The sequence below is a fragment of the Terrapene carolina genome, unplaced genomic scaffold (genome assembly GCF_002925995.2).
Source record: "Terrapene carolina triunguis isolate 2854851 unplaced genomic scaffold, T_m_triunguis-2.0 Scaffold633, whole genome shotgun sequence".
NCBI lineage: Eukaryota > Metazoa > Chordata > Testudines > Emydidae > Terrapene > Terrapene triunguis.
The window spans coordinates 2,964,862-2,985,492 of record NW_020664984.1 but is presented as its reverse complement, the minus strand read 5'-3'; the positions used below and the strand labels follow the sequence as shown (position 1 = coordinate 2,985,492).

Below are 20,631 nucleotides of genomic sequence, written 5' to 3'. Positions count from 1 at the left end.
GGAGCGAGCACAGGACTGGGACCCAGGAATGCCTCGATTCTACTCTCAGCTCTAACTCTACGATCTAGGCCAAGCCACTTAACTAACCCATGCCTCAGCTTCCCCATCTGTTGTAACACTTGCCAGCCTCAGGGTGGTTATGGTGAGGATTGCCGCATGCTTGTGAAGCTGCTAACTATTGTTAGCTTTAGGTTTTTCCAGAGACCCTTGGCCTGCAGGTCCGTGACTGAGATTGTCGGCTGCTTGGCAAGAGAACGATATAGCAAAGATCAGCAGACTGGGGGGGGAGTAAGACGAGGAAACATTAGGACGGAGTTGCTGTGATATTCCGGGGCGGAATCCCGACCAGTGAGGGGCTGTATCAACCTGGGGTGCCTCACTATGCTTTGCTGTTGTAGCTTTCAGTTTGGCTTGCTCAGAATCGGCCTGCCAGCATGCAGGTCACGCCATGGCCACCGCCCTGGTCCAGCAGCTTGTCAGCAGCACACCAGGCACACTCTACACTGCACAACCCCTGCCCGTCGCAGCGAGTCTCAGAGCCCCGGGCTACAGACTTGGGCTCAGGCTACGACACTGAAAATAGCCCTGTGGACGTTCCGAGTTGGGCTGGAGCTTCAGCATCCTCGGCAGGTTTCAGAGTCCGAGCAGCGGCATGAGCGGGACCCGCCGGTGTTAGCCCCTTGCACAAGCCCCGTGAGCTCGGGTGTGTAGACCAGGGCTCTGAGACTTGTTGCTGTGGGTGGTTTTTTTTTGCGGTGTAGACACATCCTCAGAGGTCCCAGTCAGGACCAAGGCCCTGTTGTATTGGGAGCTGGGCAGGTATCGCTGCCCCAAAGAGCTTGGGCCTAGATCCTCAAATGTATTTGGGCTCCTAATTTCCATTGATTGAAAAACTACCTTTTGAGGATCTGGGCCTTACGTCCTCGATAGGGACAAGATGCAGCAGGAGGAGGAGAAGGTCATGTGACAGGGAGGGGATTGCAGTGGTGCGCACATAAATTCAGTGTATCCGATTCTCTCGTAAAGTGGCTGTTTCTCTGATGATTTGCCAAAAGCTGTGAGTGTGGACCCGGAAAACACCAAGAAAACTCTCTGGCTTGGAGAGTACCATCTAAGCGATTTAGCTGGCCGTAGCAGAGAGATTTGATATTTTCAAAATGGGTCATTGGCCGTGGAGCGTTTGCATTTGGAAAGCGAAATCTACTCCATGCCAACTGTTAGGGATAAGTACAGCCTGAGCGCTCCTTTTTAATTTAATATTTGCCTGGGGTTGTGAAGGTGTAAAATCCTGTGTGCATGCTTCCTAGCAGGGTCTCTAGGGGTTTGGAATTGGTGCTCTCTGGGTGGTTTGTTTTCTTTTTACTTTGTCCTGCACCGAAAAATAAATGTTTATCTTTGTGGATTTTGGGGGCTTGGGATCTGCTGCTTCTCATTCGCTTCCTACAGCAGGAGCTGGATTCTGTTCTGTTTCTCCCAGGGTAAATCCGAATTAACTCCATCCAGGGCGGTGGAGTTGCTCTGGATTTACAGAAGGTGACTGTGTCTTCTGTCCCTTAACGGTTGGTTTTCTACATACCCCACTTTCCTTGTTTTCGACTGAACGGAGCCTGAGCTATTGCTTCAGCATGTTTACAGCTCAGGACGGCGGTTGGGCGCTCTCTGCTTCCAGGTATGGACTGTCTATCTGTGAATCAGGTAGACAAAGCAGCCGGCTGTCTCAGAAGTGGGTAGGTCATGCAAATTCCTTCGCTGGGGGATTTGTTTTGACCAGGCCTTCCTTTCCTCGGTGGACCCACCACATGCTGAGACAAATATATTCCTGGCCATGAATGTAAGTGATCACTGGGAAAGTGAACCGTTCGAGCGTTCCAAGGTAATAAGGCTGCTTTTTACGATACCCTGAGAGTTGAATGATGACAGTGCCATAGATTGTCCTGGGAGATTGGGACGTAGGGTTGATTTTTGGCCTCTGGTTGATGGTGGGAGCGTTGTGGTGGGGGCCTAGGACGATGCACAAAGGCGTGTTATTTACTGAAGTCTGACTTGGGCTGTCACAGCCTGAATCTGCACTGCCCTGGTGGCAGTATTTTAAATTCTCCCTGTTGCTGAGTAAATCCCTCCAAGAAATGTTTGAAATCAACTTCTCTTCGAAAAATAGCAGGGAGATAACACTGTCCAGGTCTACTAGCAGTTGTCCCACCAAGAGTCTTATGGTGCTTTACAAACATAATGAACAACCCTCCTGGGAGGGGAGTCAGCATCATATTCCCCACTTCCCCAATGGGGAAACTGAGGCCCAGAGAGACAGTGATTCCCCAGGTTGCCCAGGAAGTCAGAGCCAGGAATAGAACTTGGATTTCTTGATCTTCAGTATTGTACTTTAACTACTGCTCTGTTCTCCCTCCCTATTTTTACATATTCAAAGATTGACAGATTCCAAGCCCAGAAGGGACCATTGTGATCACTTAGTCTGACCTCCTGTATAACACCGGCCAGAGACCTGCCCCACAATAATCCCTAGAGCCGAGCTTTTAGACAAACATCCCATCTTGATTTAAAAATGGTCATTGATGGAGAATCCACCACGCCCCTTGGTAAATTGTTCCAGTTGTCGATTACTTTCCTCGTTGAAAATGCACGCCTTATTTCCAGTCGGAATTTGTCTAGCTTCAACTTCCAGCCATTGGATCATGTCAGACCTTTCTCTGCTAGGCTGAAGAGCCCATTGTTAAATATCTGTTCCCCAGGTAGTTATTTATAGACCGTGATCAAATCACCCCTTAACCTTCTTTTTGGGAAGCTAAATAGATTGACTCAAGTAGTGCAGTCTCTATAAGGGATGTTTTCTAATCCTTTCATCATTCTCATGGCTCTTCTCTGAACCCTCTCCAATTTGTCAACATCCTTCTTGAATTGGGGGCACCAGAACTGGACACACTAGTTGCCAACAGAAATTGTCAGCCTTGTGCTCCATCTTGGGAAAAGGAGCGTACACAAACCAAACCAGAAGATGGCAAGAAACCCTCTCAGTTGACAGTAATCCAAGCTGATAATCATACAGTGATGTCTGACGAGAGAATTGCATTTTGGGGTTGTTGTAGAAGAAAGCCTCAAGTACTGCTCTTGTGGTTCATGAGGTCATTAGCAGAGCTAGGCAATTAGCTCATTTTTTTTTGGATCACTGGCAGTTCTGAAAAATTGAAAAAACATTTTGGTTCGACCTGAACTGAATCGGAAAAATTCCAGCAAATTGAAAAAGGCCATGTTGGGTTGGTTAAAACATGTCGTTCGACCCGTAACATTTTGTTTCCTGGCATTTTGAAGGGATTGAATTCACACAGCTGGAAGGGGAGAAAAGGCTGTCCTCTTATAACTTCTAGCCCAGGGGTTCAGGTGCTCCCTCAAGATGTGTGAAATCTAGGTTTGAATCCCCACCCTGGAGGAGGGATTGAACCTACGTCTCCACACTTCTGGTGAGTGCCCAAACCACCGGGTGACTCAGGGGGGGCATTCTCAGTCTGTCCTATTGAAGCTGTTCTACTTTGTATAAATGAATATTCATTGGAACAGGGACTTGGACTTGCGGTTTCCTAGGCACCAGGCATCCTCTCACTCTCTGGCCCAATGACTATTCAAACATTTTATACAAAGTGGATTTGTTTTCTAAGGCAAATGAGCTACAGCAGGGGTAGGCAACCTATGGCACGTGTGCCGAAGGCGGCACGCGAGCTGATTTTCAGTGGCACTCACACTGCCCGGGTCCTGGCCACCGGTCCGGGGGGCTCTGCATTTTAATTTAATTTGAAATGAAGCTTCTTAAACATTTAAAAAACCTTATTTACTTTACATACAACAATAGTTTAGTTATATTATAGACTTATAGAAAGAGACCTTCTAAAAACATTACAATGTATGACTGGAACGCGAAACCTTAAATCAGAGTGAATAAATGAAGACTCGGCACAGCACTTCTGAAAGGTTGCTGACCCCTGATCTACAGCGGCAGGGTGGCTTTCTTTTTGTCAGACCTAAATGCTGTACCTACAGGGGGTTCTGATGAAGGCTCTCTGAGTGTCAAGGGAAAGCGTCACCACTAGTCTGTGACCATGAGAGGCAGGGGCTGGAATTTACCGAGAAGCATGTATTAACGGCATATATTAGAGAAAAGCACAAGTGACAGTGGACACATCATTACGCTAGTTTTTCCCCCAGTCGGTTCCTGTAGCCTATCATCTTATAGCAGCAATGCAGGGAGCCGTTCTGGGGAAGAAAGTTGCTGGTGTTCGGAAATAGATCCCAGCTTGGAGCTTCCATCTGGCTGTTAAATGGCCAGGGGAAAATATTGCAAAGATTAATACAAATAGATCTTGTTTAAGCTGAGAAGGCCATACCCAGTGAAAGGTGCTGGGGCAATGGAAGGAGGTCGAATGTAACTTACACACGTTGGAATTTGACCATGATGCCAAGGTTAAAGTGCTATAGGATAGTTAGCAACTGCAAGGGGTCTGAACGTTTGTACACCTCTACCTCGATAGAACGCTGTCCTCGGGAGCCAAAAAATCTTACCGCGTTATAGGTGAAACCGGGTTATATCGAACTTGCTTTGATCCGCCGGAGTGCGCAGCCCCGCCCCCCGAAGCGCTGCCTTACCGCGTTATATCCGAATTCGTGTTATATCGGGTCGCGTTATATCAGGGTAGAGGTGTATTTACATCTTTTTGGAAAGACAGCACTCCCTGCAGCACAGCACCCCATAGGGCCGACCTGACTCTCTGCAGTACAGCCTCGGTGGGTTGAGGTCAGTATTGATGCCCAGGGAAGAGCGCCCCCTGCTGGGTCACTAACACCACTGCTTGCAGCCGCTGGGTTTTCCTTAGCAACATGCCATCCAGGTATCCGTGAAATGTTAGTTGCTTAGGCCTGGCGTTTGTAACCAAGCAGCACCACCACGGTTGGTGCAGAGAGGAAGCTGCAGTCCCTGCCCCAGGGGCTTTCTGCCCTGCAGTTCTTGTTTCCCTTAGTGGTGAGGAACCTGTGTCAAAGAGCAGAGTTTGTCACGTAACAGCGGGCGTATCGGGTGTGGGGGTCATCCCTTCCCATCCCTTAGAAATAAAGGGCCAGATCCCCAACGGGGGTGAATAAGCCATCGCTCCAGTGGAGTCAGTGGGCCAGATCTCCAGCTGGTGTGAAGAATTGTCACCCCTCTACTGCAGTCAATGGGGCAGATTCCCAGTTGGTGTAAATCCACATTGCTCCATTGTGACCCAAGCCAAGGATCTGGCCCCAACTGTTTAAACACGGAGAGAGAAAACGCGGTTCCCATCGTGTCCCTAGCGGCCGCCCTGCCTCCAGGGGCAGCGGGATTTGTGCAGCAAACGGAGCCGTGGAAAAACAACGGCTCCGTGGGGGGATTTGGCAGGCGATTTGTGTTCAAGCAAACTTAAAAATAGGGGGAAATAATAAACCTCAGCTGGCTGCTTGAGTGAGCTCCAGGCGCCTTCCCCCTCCCGGCCAGGATGCTAACTCCTTCGAATGTTACAGGCTTGTCTGGGTGCCTCCCTTCCCGGCTTCCCCTCATTGTCTCCCCACGGTGACTGATACATTTTTTCCAGGAATTCTCATCTCGCTGCTTTAGTGTCCAGGGCAGCGTATTTCTTCCCACAGCACGAGTGCGAAGGGAAAGCAGAGAGCTGGGTTAGCCCATCTGGCAGGGCTTTGGGTCAGAGCAGCCGAAGGGGTTACCCAAAGAGAGAGGCGTAAGGGAGGATTTAAATCCAGGAGGGGAGCAAGTTCAAGGGGATGCGGATAGATTAAAAACCGGGGGCGGGATTCCCAGCTGGTGTTGCAGGCTAGGTCCAGGTCTGGCTGTTTGTACCTACATAGTATTTCTTAGCTTCTCTCTGTCCACACTGCCTGGGCTCCAGTTTAGCCTTCCTCACCTCCTGATCCTTGGCAACTGTAATCTGCTCCTCTCTGGCCTCGCCACCAGCCATGGTGCCCCATCGAGCCCATTCAGAACCTTCCTGGCTCGTTCCTCCGACCCCATAAACCCTCGTCTTTGCGCCCCCCCCCGGCTCCCTTGCCTCTGCCTGAAACCCAAGCCCCTTGCCTTTGCCTTCACTTAGCCCACCCTCTCTGTCTGCCCAATTAGCTTCTCAACCCATCGGCTCTGCCGTCTCGCCGCCAGCAATAGCGCCTCCATTGCTCCTTTGTCCACTTCTCCCTTGAGCACCCCTGGCTCTCTTACGCCACCCCCCCGTGCATGGGGAAAACTCCCCCTTCAATATTCATGATGTCGCCACCTTGCCCTCGTCCAAATCTCTCCTGTGCTGTGATGCCCTCAGATCACTCACCCATCTGGCACAGGGTAGCCAGAGGGTGACCTGGGACTTCTGCCCTTCTGCTCAATTCTGTTGCCTCATGTTCGCACTTCACCCCTGCTTTGGTCATCAGTCTGGTCCGCTTGTTTCCTGCTGTCAGTTCTGTGGGTTGCTGCGGTCTGTCTGGGGGAGGGGCTATTGTTTTTGTGCCTGGTACGATATGGGACCCTGCTCCTTGACGGGGTTTCTGGAGATAACCATGATATAAATAAATACAGGTGTTAGCTTGCATGGCTCCATCAATAATGCCAATATACAAAAGTAAAAGTATTTCTAACCCCACGCCTTCAAAAAGCACAAATCAGGCCCCAAAGAATCAAAAGCCTGAAAAATAAAAGTCAGGTTCTTTTTAGTTGCCTTTTCGTTTTTGAGCCGTTAGCAACCACCTGGGCTAGAAACTTGCATTTTTCCCTAATGGAAGCTGAGATCCTCGCATGATCCCATGACTCCAGGAGCTGGGATTTGAGAAAAACACCAACGACCGCGAGATTTGCAATCGGATCGCAAGCAGCACCAGTCTAATACTAAGAATTAGTACAAGATTCACACACTCAATCATTTTCATGGAACTTAAGCTCCCAAGAAACCTGGAAGGGCTGAGTTCAGAGTGTCCCAGTGCAGTGAGATGGATGTGCTATAAATACTTAGGGCCTGTCTCTATGGCGAGTTAGTCCTGGGTGAATTGGGGTGGGAATCTACAGTGCACCAGCCCGCCGGGCTGTTATTTGCCGTACAGATCCGGCTACTGCATATTAAAGCTCCACTGTGCTCTGTGACGAATTCCCATTTGAAACAGACAGACCGATACCTGCGCTTTGACCCTAAGCACTAGGGAATCTAGATGTTTAAATCTAAAGCAGTGGTTCTCAACCTGTTTATCATTGCGGGCCACATATGGGGCCCACAATGTGTTACCTGGGCCGCAGGTTGAGAACCACAGCCTCCCCCCAAGCTCCCCCAGCGACCGCTATGCTCAGCGCCCCTAGGATTAGCGTCTCGGGTACAGAACAGACCCCACAGTGTTTTCCGTGGGCCGAGCAAACGGAAATGACGGTAGCACATCTTGTTTGACCTACCCGGTGTGTCAGCTAGGAGACGTCTTGGTGGGAGGCCCAGCTCTGGTGTCCTCTTCGGCCCGCTGTGGCCTCTGAGGATGGCACCCACAGCCGTTCCTCTGGCGTATTCAGTGCAGCACCAGGACAGGAGCTCTGATAGCTCTTTACGTTATAGAGGAAACTGCTGGTCTTCCTCCACCCCCACTCTGGCAGCTCGGTCCATGCCGACTATCTAACCACAGGGAGGCGACCATCAGCCTGAGTCTAGCTCCCCTGAGCTGTTAAGGAAACAAGCCAAACCCTACAAGTCATGGTCTTTGCCTGTCCTCCCCCTAGCGCCTGTGGGTGAAATATACTGACAGGGTTGTGTTGTTAGCATAGCGTTGAGAGACAGGTATCTAGTGGTCTGAATGCAGGGCTGGGAGCCTGGAGCAGGGAATAGCCAGTTCATGTTCCACGTTCCCTCACTGTGCCTTGGTTTCCCCATCTATACAATGATCTATCTCACAGGGCTGTTGAGGGGATCTGTCTAGCTTAGGTGATGATACAGCCCCTATCACCAATGAACCTTGCAGTCATTAATGTATTTATCCTCACACACCCCTGTGAGGCAGAGCAGTGCTGTCATCCCTATTGACCAGATGGGGAAACTGAGGCACAGAGAGGCTAAATGAGTCTCCCAAGGTGACATAAGTCAGCCATAGGGGAGCAAGGAATTGAACCCAGGTTTTCTGAGCCCTAAACTAGCACCCTAACCATTGGGCCATCTGTCCAGGGGAGGGGAATGAGATAATGCCTCTGACTCTCTTTTGCCCAGAAGTGTTCTAGGCTTACACTGTACCGTACTTTGCACCTATAGACCGCTGCGCCTTTCTGCCCTGCAGAGCTCCTAGGCTTTGGAGGAGCAGCGGTGTTTAGGAGGACCACGAGGAGCTCAGCTTTCACCATGGAGAGCTCATGGTTATCCGGAAGTTTGGGTGTCCCTGAGATCTCTGTATAATATAGATACTGGCTTTGCTGTCTCAGGGGCCGGCCTCCCAGAAGCAGGTGAGAAAGAGGTGATCTCCAGGGCTGTGTCTACAAGGAGTTTCCAAACTTGTAAATCTGGGGTATTTCATATGTATTTTATACCTAATCTTGTTGGCTTCCGTGGGGCGCTATCCAGTTCCCGCCAAGCCTGCGACCCCCAGTCTTAACCCGATGCATTCAATGTCTCTCTTCCTCCCCCATTAACTTTTTGTTCCTCTGATTCTTTTATAGGTTTTTGGGGGAAGCCCGAGTGCCCCTGCAGGACGTCCTGGGCTCTCCCACCCTGACTGCCAGCTTTAACGCCCCCCTGCTGGACACCAAGAGGCAGAGCACTGGGGTAAGTCCCTCTCCAAGTCTGGGGTCTTGGGGATGGTGATATTTCCTTGTGGGAGCACAGTCGGGCGTGGCCAGAGGGAAGTGATACGATACACACGCTCTCCCCACCCATCGGTAGCTCCAGTGCCTTGGAAAGTCCGTGATGTTGCTGAGCAAGGGAGATCATGGGGTCGGTCCCTGGTGGGGGTGGGAGTTCAGATCCCAATGAAGCGTGTGGGCAGCACAACTGGTGGAGGAGGCAGCCCTTGGGACAAAATGCCTGTCTCGGTAAAACCGGACCAGAGGCTGGGACGGTTCCACCTGCTCCCCTGTTGCCCAGGCAGCCTTGAACGGAAGTCTGAACAGAATGAGGCTGCAAGCCTTGGGGTTACGCTAAAGTGGGGGGTTGGGACTCGGGGAGGTGCTGATTGGAGGCACAGGAGGAGCTGGAAAAAACCCTGGGCTAGATGAGGCTGCCTGGCAGTGCATGGACGCTCCCAGAACTCCACAGCCAAGGCAGAATTACGGGGCGCCTTCCCCTGACGCTTTCAGTTCTTCTATGGGCAGAGCTATGGAGGGGACATGCAAAACTCCCCCTGATTTCAGGCACTGGGCCCAAATGCCTGGCAGGACCCCACGGTCAAGATTCTGGGTTTCCTCCCTGACCTGTGATGTGATCCCTGAAGCCCCAGAGTGCAGGTGAACCGCAGACCCCGGATTAGCCAAACCTCCCTGTTCGCTGAACTCCAAAGGGGCGGCCTGGTAAATAGGAGGTTCACAGAGGACTCTGGGGGACCTGGAACTGCAGAGAACCTGTTAAGCTGGCTTCAGTCCTGCAGGGTTTAGCAGCTGGGCAGGAATGGGAGGGTGGCTCTCCCAGGATAAATCCAGAGGAGAGCCATTGGTGTCGGTGGATTGACACCGGTGTCGCTGAGATAAGGATCTGGCTCCTGATTTACCAAACTCCTGACGAGCCAATCCCCTGCCACCTCGTGCCATCACTGATGCCCATGAGAAACGAATCATAGAATATCAGGGTTGGAAGGGACCTCAGGAGGTCATCTAGTCCAACCCCCTGCTCATGAGTGTAACCCTTTTGCCAGGTGAACTCTGCAGCAACAAGAGCTGGGTTAGCTGTCTAGGCGTTCCTCTTGGCACAATAAAACAGGGCCAGCTCGAGCCCCCACCTGCTAATCTGGGGAAATGTAACATCACCCCTGGGCGCCTCTAAGAGGCAACACTTCCCCTCCTGCAAGCACCGAGTCTGTGTATAACAAAGGAAAACTTTTATTAAAAGGGAACCCAGCATTAGTCTGGGAAACACCACAACCACATTCAAAACCGTGCGATCGTAAGCAAAACACCCCTCCTGGAGCATGCTGGGCGGTGGCCTTCGCCTCCGTTCCTCACCTTACAGTGTGAAAGTCCCACGAAGAAATGTTCCTTTAACAAGCCACTCCCCTCCCTCCACTGCATCCTGCTCACAGCTGCAGCCGTTCACTCTGCATCGTTCATAGAATCATAGAATCTCAGGGTTGGAAGGGACCTCAGGAGGTCATCTAGTCCAACCCCCTGCTCAAAGCAGGACCAATTCCCAACTAAATCAATCAATCGTTGCCCATGGCTGCTTCCAGGCTGTCCTTCACTGTGCTGCTTGCCACAGCTTTCTTTGTTACCACTTGCCTCTCTACTGCAGCCTCTGCCACGCCACCTCTTGAGGTTCGCCACTGAACCCAGCTCTTAAAGCTTCCGCCACGGGGTTTAGGGCCGAAGAAGCGGGTTTTTTACCCACGAACGCTTATGCCCAAATAAATTCGTTAGTCTTTAAGGTGCCAGCGGACTCCTCATTGTTTTTGTAGTCTGATGCGTTCCACTCCTTTTGCACGTCCCACGCACGTAATGAGAACACCTTGGATCTTTCGCAAAGTTTCCTCCTCAGGCGATCCTTCCACTCCTCGGACAACGGCGAATCTCCGAAGTCAAACGTTGCGGGATCTATTGCTGGACCCTCAGCTGCACACTGGGGTCTCACGCTGGTGTCAGGTCGGCTGTCTTCTGCCCTTGTTTCACAGCAACATCACGGCTTGTTTTATTAGCAATCACTCTAACCACCGTTTCCTGGGTTTCAGTGGGGAGGGTTATGACTCCACTGGGGACCGGCACTCCTTCAGCCAGCTGCTCTACCATTGCTAATGTCCTTTTTCTGCCTTTTAGGCAGGTACTCATAACAAGCGCGTCTCTCTCCGGCCTGGCGTACGCTACATTACATCGCCCTAACTCTGTAAGCGTCGACACTAAAATGTCGCTGTAACTCGCCCACTGCACCGAATGTATAACTCCACCTGCACGAGAGGCGTAGTGCTTAGGTTGATGTAGTTAGGCCGATGCGGTGTCTGTGTAGACACTGCGTTACTACCATCACCTGTTAGCTGTCAGCCCCACACGGGGCTCACAGCGGGAGCCCCACTGCTGGGGGCTGACAGCTCCGGCTGAATACCTAGGCAGAGTTCATGAAAATGGGGTCTGGTCCTGAGAGTCTCTTCCGCACTAGATGTTAGGGGAGAGCTCATTCAGACCCCGCTCACGCACTGGTGTGAAACGACTGCAGAAGGTGCAGGCTGGGACAAGCTGGGCTCAGGTCTGGCCCGGGCCAGTTCACTGGGACATTCCTGGGTCTGTTTTAAGCCTTTCCACGTGGTTCTGTTCCTGTTCAGACGAGCCCTTTTCTAAACAAAACGTTTCCGTTCCCCTCCCAGGGAAGCGTGTTCTGTACGTCGGGAAGGCTGGGCAGTCCGCAGGACGAGACGGACTCTTTTTATAGACCTATCCCCAATGCAGCTGCCAAGGGCTGTGACAGCGCTGGGACCCGGCCATGCAAGTGCTTTTCCCATAAGCTAGACTCTCCCAGGAGGCCGTGCTGGCTCACCCACCCGACAACCGGCAAAGCTTCATCCTCTTTTGTCACGCCTTTCACCTCCTCTTCGTCAGCTTTGGTCTAGCCACTGCCCATCTAGTAAATCCTACTGCTGTTACCGACAGGGCTGGGAATGGAACTTGGATTCAGTTCCTTATGGGGTTGGGTCAGGTCGGACCCCACCGCGTGGGTCAGATTCCAATCCCGTTTTCTGGTTCAAATACAGATTAGAACAGATGTCAGTGCGAGGCTGAGGGGTCCTTCCCTGGTGTGGGGGAACTCAGGACAATTTCTCTTAGGAGTCCCACATTGTTGATCCTGAGCCCTACCCCTGATCCAGCCAGGAACCCAAACTTGGGGGGAGGGATAGCTCAGTGGTTAGAGCATTGGCCTGCTAAACCCAGGGTTGTGAGTTCAATCCTTCAGGGGGCCACTTAGGGATCTGGGGGAAAATTAGTACTTGGTCCTGCTAGTGAAGGCAGGGAGCTGGACTCAATGAGCTTTCAGGGTCCCTTCCAGTTCTATGAGATAGGTATATCTCCATTTATTTAGGTCTAGTCCAGATCTGACCACCACCTCTACAGACTATTTTTACCAGGAACCTTGTAGCACAAGGCCAGAAGGTCACCTTGTTTTATTTCAGCTCTGTTAAGTGACAGTCCCACTAGTTCTCCAGTCCTCCACTGAATCTCCAAGGGAAACAGAGACAGAGGAGGTGAATTTCAACCTAAGTTCCCTGGAAGCTGCGTGGCCGCGCAGCAGCCTATTTAGCGCCACGCAGGTGCTCAGGGAACCCACCCGGGGACCTGACACGGCCAGGGGAGGGGCGCCCCTCCCCTGGCCCGAACCTAGCCCAGCCCCCAACCTGCTACGGCCGAGGTGCCCCTCCCCCAGCCCCAACTCTGCTGCGGCTTGGACCTGCTGTGGCCGGGGCGCCCGGACCTGCTGTGGCGGCCTGTCCTGGATCCATGCATGGTCAGGGCGGCATGGCCAGGCCCGGACCCAGGTACAGCCGAGGTGGCCCTCCCCCAGCCCGGATCCAGCCCTGGACTGGACCTGGGGCTGGGGGAGGGGTGCCTATCCTGCTGCCCCGGAGCTGGTGCGGGGAGAGAAAGCTGGGGGGAGTCCTCTCTCCCCGCCGTAGCCCCGGAGCACCCTCCTGCACACCAAACCCCTCATCCGCAGTCCCACCCCGGAGCCCGCACCCCCAGCCAGAGCCCTCACCCCCTGCACCCCAACCCTCGGCCCCAGCCCTGAGCCCCCCCCACACTCCCAACCCCTCATCCCCACCCCCACCACATGAATTTTGTTATATGCACCAATATGGAGGTGATGTGCCACACACCACCTCCATGTTGTGCACATAACAAAATTCATTCCTCACATGGGTGGGAAAAATGCGAGGGAACACTGGTTTCAACCCTTCTTTAGCCATCGTAAGGAAGCCCATTTTCCTTCTCCCCTCCTGGTCATCTGTTCACACGGAAGCTATTGCATTAGCATTAAACAGAGAAGTACATCATGCACCTCCCCCCCCCGGGATTTGTGAAAATATCTCTCCTAGGGCACTTTGATGGCAAGAATTTAACTTCTTCTTACAGCAGTTCCCGCGCAGCTCTGATTGTTCCTCTTTTGCTCGGCTACTGGCTTCCTTCCATTCCCAACCGGTGCTTTTCTCACCTCCTGTTTGGGGAACTCAGTTCACAGATGGCCCGTAAATAGCGAAGTGTTCCTATAAACAGCAGTTCTCGGTCTAGAAGCGTTCTCCTCTCCCCTCCGTAGCCCCAGAAGTCCTGGCAGCAGATACCCCAGGATGACAAATTGCACCTGGCCTCCCTAGTTTTGGAAGCATGTTTTGGTGCTCTAATTTTACCCCAGCTGGAGGAGAGTCCTGGCAGTAAGGACACTCAAGTCAGTCCATTTCTCTTCCTAAATGCATTGTGCATCGGCCAGACGATCAGCGAATGCTTTGAATGAGCTTCCTTCCTTCCTGGTAGCTGCTGCACAGTTCTTCAGACATGGAGCCCAGCAGCGCCTTTGCCTGTGGCGCTGCCAACGTGCCCAGTGGGAGACCTGCTAAAACAGGGCTGGCGAGTTCTGCAGTGCTTAGGCCACAACGGGAGAGGCCAGGGTAGAGGTAGAACAATAATGCCTATGTGTTCATCACTGGATCTCAAAGCGTTTCACAGTCTTTAACGTATTGAGCCCCACAACATCCCTGCATTATTATCCCCATTTTACAGATGGAAAACTGAGGCTCAGGTCACACAGGAAGAGCAGGGGTCTTCCATGGGCTAAGCCCCACACTGCAAGAAGGATGTGGCCAAATTGGAGAGAGTCCAGCGGAGGGCAACAAAAATGATTGGGGGGCTGGAGCACATGACTTATGAGGAGAGGCTGAGGGAACTGGGGTTATTTAGTCTGCAGAAGAGAAGAATGAGGGGGGATTTGATAGCTGCTTTCAACTACCTGAGGGGGGGGGTTCCAAAGAGGATGGAGCTTGGCTGTTCTCAGTGGTGGTGGATGACAGAACAAGGAGAAATGGTCTCAAGTTGCAGTGGGGCAGGTTTAGGTTGGATATTAGGAAAAACCTTTTCACTAGGAGGGTGGTGAAGCACTGGACTGGGTTCCCTAGGGAGTGGGGGAATCTCCTTCCTTAGAGGTTTTTAAGGTCAGGCTTGACAAAGCCCTGGCTGGGATGATTTAGTTGGGGTTGGTCCTGCTTTGAGCAGGGGGTTAGACTAGATGACCTCCTGAGGTCCCTTCCAACCCTGATCTTCTATGATTCAATGCCCTAATCACTGGACCATCCTTTTCCTGAACAGGGCGGTCTTTAATAAAAAGATCTGAGGGGAGAGAAGACAGGGCTCTTGCAGTGTGATTAGTCTTCGATTGTGTAGGGCTTTAAATGGAGTCGGTGCCAATTAGCTAGCAGTCCTGTTTCCTGAAAGGCATGTCTTAGCCACAGTGCGTCATGGGCCCCGTGTCTTTAGGAAATGTAACATCTGCGGGCAAGGTTTGGAAGACCAGAAGGGGCCACTGTGACCATCTCGTCTGACCTCCTGCGGGACACAGGCCAGAGAACCTCAGCCAGCCAATCCTGGATGACGCTCATCATTTGTGGTTGATCTAGAGCATGTGTTTGAGACAGAGACAGCGACAGCCTGTCTTGCTGTAAAGACCCCAGTGATGGAGAAGCTAGAGACACAGAAGCGCTAACAGGGCATTGAGAGGAAGGATGGTCTGGGGTTAAGCCATGGGTGGGGGACTCAGGAGATGTGGATTCAATGCCTGGCTCTGTCCCAAACTCCTTGTGACAGACAGTCACTGAATTTCTCTGTGGCTGAGTGTCCTATTTCCCACCCTCTGTCCGGTCCATTCAGGTGGCAGGACTGTCACCCCTTCTGGCTTTGGGCAGTGGTCAGGCCGCTCCAGGAGGTGTTCTGCTCTTTGTGGGATTGAGAGCAGGAAGCTGGATCGCAGTGGTGCTGGTTCTGTTTTCCTCTGTGGTAGTGTGTGACCTGAATGAGTCAGTGGGATGCTGAGCTGATGACGGTGGGCTGGGACTGAAGGAAGCCTTCATGGAAAGACACTGATGCTTAAAATAATTGTGGGGGGAGGGAGACTAGAAGCTAATGCTGGCTGCCTCTCTGATCCCGGTTTAGTTTTATGGCCGGTGGCATGAGCTTGCCAGCAGCAATACAGTCACTCCCACTGTGGTGTATCTTTTCCAAATGGCTCCCAGGGCTCATTGCAACCAGCAACCCAGCTGACTCTTTTGTAGCACGTGGGTTATTGTGAATGTTTATGGTTTCCTACTTAGTCCACTGGGGTCCATCTACACCTCTAACTTCTCAAAGGGGCAGCTGTGGGCTAGCAAGTTGAGAAGAGGAATTGTAGAAAATTGAAAAGGGAAGCCAAGGGACACAAGGAGAACTCCATGGGGCCAGCAGAGTTAAGGACAATAAGAAGGTGTTTAAAAAAATATTGGGAACAAAAAGAATCCTGACCATGGTATTGGTCCATTCCTGGTGGAAATGAATTATCAATAATAATGCTGAGAAGGCAGAAGTATTCAATAAATATTTCTTTTCTGTGTTTGGGGAAAAAAACAGATGATATAGTCTAATCCTGTGGGGATGATAACACTCCTTATATTCCACTGTATCTCTGGAGTATGTTAAACAGAAACTATTAAAGTTAGGCATCTTTAAATGCGCGGGTCCAGATGACTTGGATCCAAGAGTGTTAAAAGAGCTGGCTGAAGAGCTGGCTGGACCAGTAATGTTGATGTTCAATAAATGTTGGAGCTCTGGTGAAATTCCAGAAGACCGGAAGAAAGCTAATTTTGTTCCAATTTTTTAAAAGGGCAAATGGGATGACTGGGTAATTATAGGCCTGTCAGCCTGACATCAATCCCGGACAAGATAACGGAGTGGCTGATATTGGACTCGATTAATAAATAACTAAAGGAGGGTCATATAATTAATGCCAATCAACATGGGTTTATGGAAAATGGATCCTGTCAAACTCACTTCATACCCTTTTTGGATGAGATGACAAGTTTTGGTTGATAAAAGTAATAGGGTTGACATAACAGACTTAGACTTCGGTAAGGCATTTGACTTGGTACCGCAGGACATTTCGATTAAAGTACTAGAATGAGATCAAATGAACATGGCACACATTAAATGGATTAAGAACTGGCTAATTGATAGGTCCAAAAGGTAACGGCAAATGAGCGGGCGTGTTTCCAGTGAGGTCGTCATCGCGTGGGTCCGTTTCTACTGGGGGCGGTTGTTGGCCTTATGCTATAAAATGTTTACGTTAAATGGTTCTATGATTAAACGTTTATAATATTGTTATCAATGACCTGGAAGAAAACATAACGTCATCACTGATCAAGTTTGCAGATGACACAAAAAGTGGGGGAGTGGTAAATAATGAAGAGGACTGGTCACTAGTTCATGGGATCTGGATCACTTGGTAAACCGGGCGCAAGCAAACAACATGGGTTTTAATGTAAATGTCTACATCTGGGAACAAAGGATGTAGGCCTCACTTACAGGATTGGGGGCTCTATCCTGGGAAGCAGGAACTCTGAAAAAGATTTGGGTTGTGGTGGATAATCAGCTGAACAAGAGTGCCCAGTGTGATGTCTTTTGTGCTTGTACAGTGCCTAGCACAAGGGGACAAATAATAAAAAATCATTAGAGCTGTGGCTGGACAACAGCCCTGAAAATCAGGCCTACGTGTCTGCGGTTGGGCAACTAAAACCAAAGGCACCCAAAATGAGAGGCAACACTGCAAACCCAAGTAATCAAAAATCATGACATTATCTTAAATCTCATGAGATTTTTCAACACTGGGTTAGCTGCCGTTCTCAAGCTATTCCACACCAGGGCCCCCTTTCACCTAGAAATTCTCCTCCCATCTAGCCTATACCCCCATCACTTACCCGGGGCAGAGGAGAGCGAGGAAAGCCGGCTGGTTAATGGATTTCCTGTCCCACGACATTTTTCGAGATACTGAAAACATTTCCCGCCCGAATTGGGGTGAAAAGTTGAAATCCTGAAAACCTTGGCAAACTACAAATAAAAAATTAAATGAGAATAACAATAATAAAAAAAATCAGTTTGAATCAATCAAAATGTTTTATTTAAATATTGGCCATTTAATTTTTTTTTTTTTGCTATAACTAGCTTAAATTTCAAAGCAAAAAGACTTTTTAAACAAAAACCCGCCGTTTTTCATTTTCAAAATCTTGAACCATTTTGACAAATTCCCAATATTTTCCACAATGTTTCTGAGTAGGAAGAAACTCATCGAAACGGCCCGTTCCCACGAGACGTTTTGGATTTGATGGAGCTGCGTTTTCTGCTGAAAAGAGCTTTTGTCACCGATTTCCTGAGCAGCTCTAGTTGTGAGTCCCTGACAGCTCTTTGTGACCCCTAAGAGGGGGAAGGGTCCCGAATCCCAGCTTGAGAACCCTTGGGCTGCCACCCCTGGGGCTATGGAATAGGGTGTAGGAGACACCCCAGCGGCTGACGCACAGTCTGGCTCCGAGAGTTAGCTTTGGTGTCACTGGTTTTCAAGACTGGCAAAAGGGCACTGGTGGTGGGGCCCTCGGGAAGTTCTGCAGTCAACCCGTCATTCACCTGAACTGATCTCAGTGGGAGATAAAATACTGCACAGTGGGAGGAGGACAGCAGAGGCCGGACTGGCAGGGTTGGTGAACAATTCCAGGGCTGCTCAGAGGATTCAAGGGACCTGGGGTCTTCGGCGGCGGGGGATCCCCGCTGCTGAATTGCTGCTGAAGACCCGGCACTTCGGCAGCGGGTCCTGGGATGGAAGGACCCCCCGCCGCGGGTCTTCAGGGCACTTCGGCGGCGGGTCCCGGAGCGGAAGGACCCCCCACTGCCAAATTGCCGCCGAAGACCGGGAGCGGAAGAAGCTCCGGGGGCCCGGGCCCCGTGAGAGTTTTCTGGGGCCCCCAGAGCGAGTGAAGGATCCCGCTCCACGGGCCCCGAAAAACTCTCATGGGGGTCCTTGCGGGACCCGGGGCAAATTGCCCCACTTGCCCCCCCTCTGGGCTGCCCTGGACAATTCAGTAGACGGATTAAACATCCGGGCATGGAATGGGTGGGGTGTGCGTGCACCTGCTTGTGATTCCAGTCCCCTTTCCACACCGCCACTGTGTAATTGCTCTAGAAAAAATCATCACTGGATCTCTGATGAGGGCCCTTTTAGATGATGCCCTGAACCTGTTGACCTATGGCTAAGCCTTTGGGTGGGCAAGGTCAGCATTGCTTGGGCATGCTAAAGTGCTCACTCCTCCAATCTCTACCCACCTGCCAGGCAGGGCCGGCTCCAGGCACCAGCGAAGGAAGCAGGTGCCTGGGGCGGCCAATAGAAAGGGGTGGCACTCATCCGGTATCGGGGCGGCACATCCGGGTCTCCGGCGGCGGGTCCTTCGCTCCCCTTCTTTTTCGGCGGCAGCTCAATTGGGTTTTCCTTTTTTTTTTTCTTCGCCGCTTGGGGCGGCAAAAAAGCTGGAGCCGGCCCTGCTGCCAGGCAATGCCTCTTTAACGGGAATTTCACTGAACCACGCTGCCTTGCGACGGGCTCCGCTTGCACTTCATTCTTCCGTTGAACGAAAGCTTGGACTGCCAGGCTCTCAGAGGTAGAGACTCCATCTGTGTCTGAACTGCCCAGCGCCAGGCACATCTGTGGCACTGTCCCATTGATCAGTAACCGCTCATTTGAGCTTGTGCAAGCTTCCCCACACGCGTGAGTTCACGTCATCCCTCGGTCCCTTTGGTTCGCCTGTTAGATCCTCTCCTCTGGAAGCAGCCTGCAGTTAAAGTCGAAACAAACCGACACGCTCTTCATGATTGAGGATCAAGTTCCAAAGCGGGAGGTCAAATTCTGCAGTGGTGTGAAGTCGGTGTTGCCAACTCTCTGTGAAACTGTTGTGAGTCTCACGGTATCTGGTGCTTTCTGAGCGCTCCTGCTCCTGTGATTAGGTGAAAATCTCCGCTTTTATTCTTTTAAAAAGTAGTGAGCGGATAGCCCTTGTGGTTGCAGAGAAAAGACTGAAAGCAGGCCCTGCTAAAGGTTCAAAGACCAACAGGAAAATACAAAGATGATTTTTTATGAAAATCTCAAGGTTTTTAAACCAGTCTCATGCTTTTCGGGACCTGACTTGAACATTTGGGATTGGCACTTCTGAATGGTGCTGTATAATAACTTTCACAGCCGGTGTAAGTGGGTGAGAAAATGGGTAAAGGTGGTAAAGCAGTTCAGTTGTGCCAATTCGGCATGTTGTGGGTGCACAGAATAATTGTCACTTGCCTGCTGAGTTGGCAGGAGGAACAGCAGCGGGAAAACCAGTGTGTGGGAGAGAAGGTAGTTTGTAAATTCCTAGAGTTTAAGGCCAGAAGGGACCATTAGATCATGTGGTTTGACGTCCTGTCTGGCACAGGCCAGAGAGTGTCACCCAGTGACCCCTGCATTGAGCCCAGTCACTTGTGTTGGGCTAAAGCATAAAATTAATCCCTTTCCTTACTTTGCACCATCCTGTTTTTGCGTCTACTCTTTCTCCCCAGCATGGCACTTCCAGCATCACGGCACTTTCCAGTCCTGGAGCTCGTTAAATGTTTTCAAATGTTAAAATTTCAACCACATTTCAAAAGTTGAAAAAATCGAGGAAAAAACGGGTGGAATTTTTTCGGACATTTTCCCCCTATAGCTGGCCAACATTTTTCAAATTAAAATGAAAATCACATTTGTCTCTTCTTTTTGAGCAGCTCTGCCACGCTGGGCCATCGGCCCAGAATGAAGCAGTAAGAAGAGCGCCATCTACTGAATGCCGGATACCTTTGCCCTGGGGCTCCCTGTTCTTGTCCATGGAAGTCTCTAGCCTTGCTCACCTTGTTATATCTGATAAGGTCCCAGTTGAAGAAAATGTGTCAACAGCTGAGGATTTACAGTAGACGTTCCTGTTTCCCAGGCGCAGTTTGTTAGTGCATTTGCAGATGGCCAGTAGAGAGGATGTGACTCTCTTTTTGGCTGTTAAGGTTTCATCTTGGGGACGAATTGTTACTGACATAAAATCCTCCATCTAGCATACACCAGATTTTAGGGTGTTGCAATCTGCTATTCGTACAGATGGGGCAACCACCTTCCCCCCTCCCCCCGATGGATTCCATTTCCAGGAGAAGCAGGGATGCAGCTGTCTGGGTATCTATTTGATCTGCCTTGAAGGCACGGACAGTGCATTGCGATTTGCATGTAAAACAGGGATTCAGGCTTGTTTTAATTCTGAAAAACAGACCGACTCCTCCCCACACTTGCCCCACTGGCTCTCCAAGTGCAGATTCAATGTTCTGTCAGGTTGCAAGTCAATCTGGGCATTGGTTTGAGTTGCTGAGGTATG

General features: G+C 50.9%; 1 protein-coding gene across 1 annotated transcript in view; it reads left to right on the top strand.

Moving 5' to 3' along the window:
* The window catches only part of DYSF (dysferlin), a 270,372-nt gene that overhangs the window by 44,472 nt on the left and 205,269 nt on the right, over nt 1–20,631 (top strand). Inside the window, exon 4 of the mRNA XM_029913433.1 lies at nt 8,696–8,801. Within this exon, the coding sequence (XP_029769293.1) occupies nt 8,696–8,801 (106 nt within the window). The remainder of the gene's footprint in view (nt 1–8,695; nt 8,802–20,631) is intronic.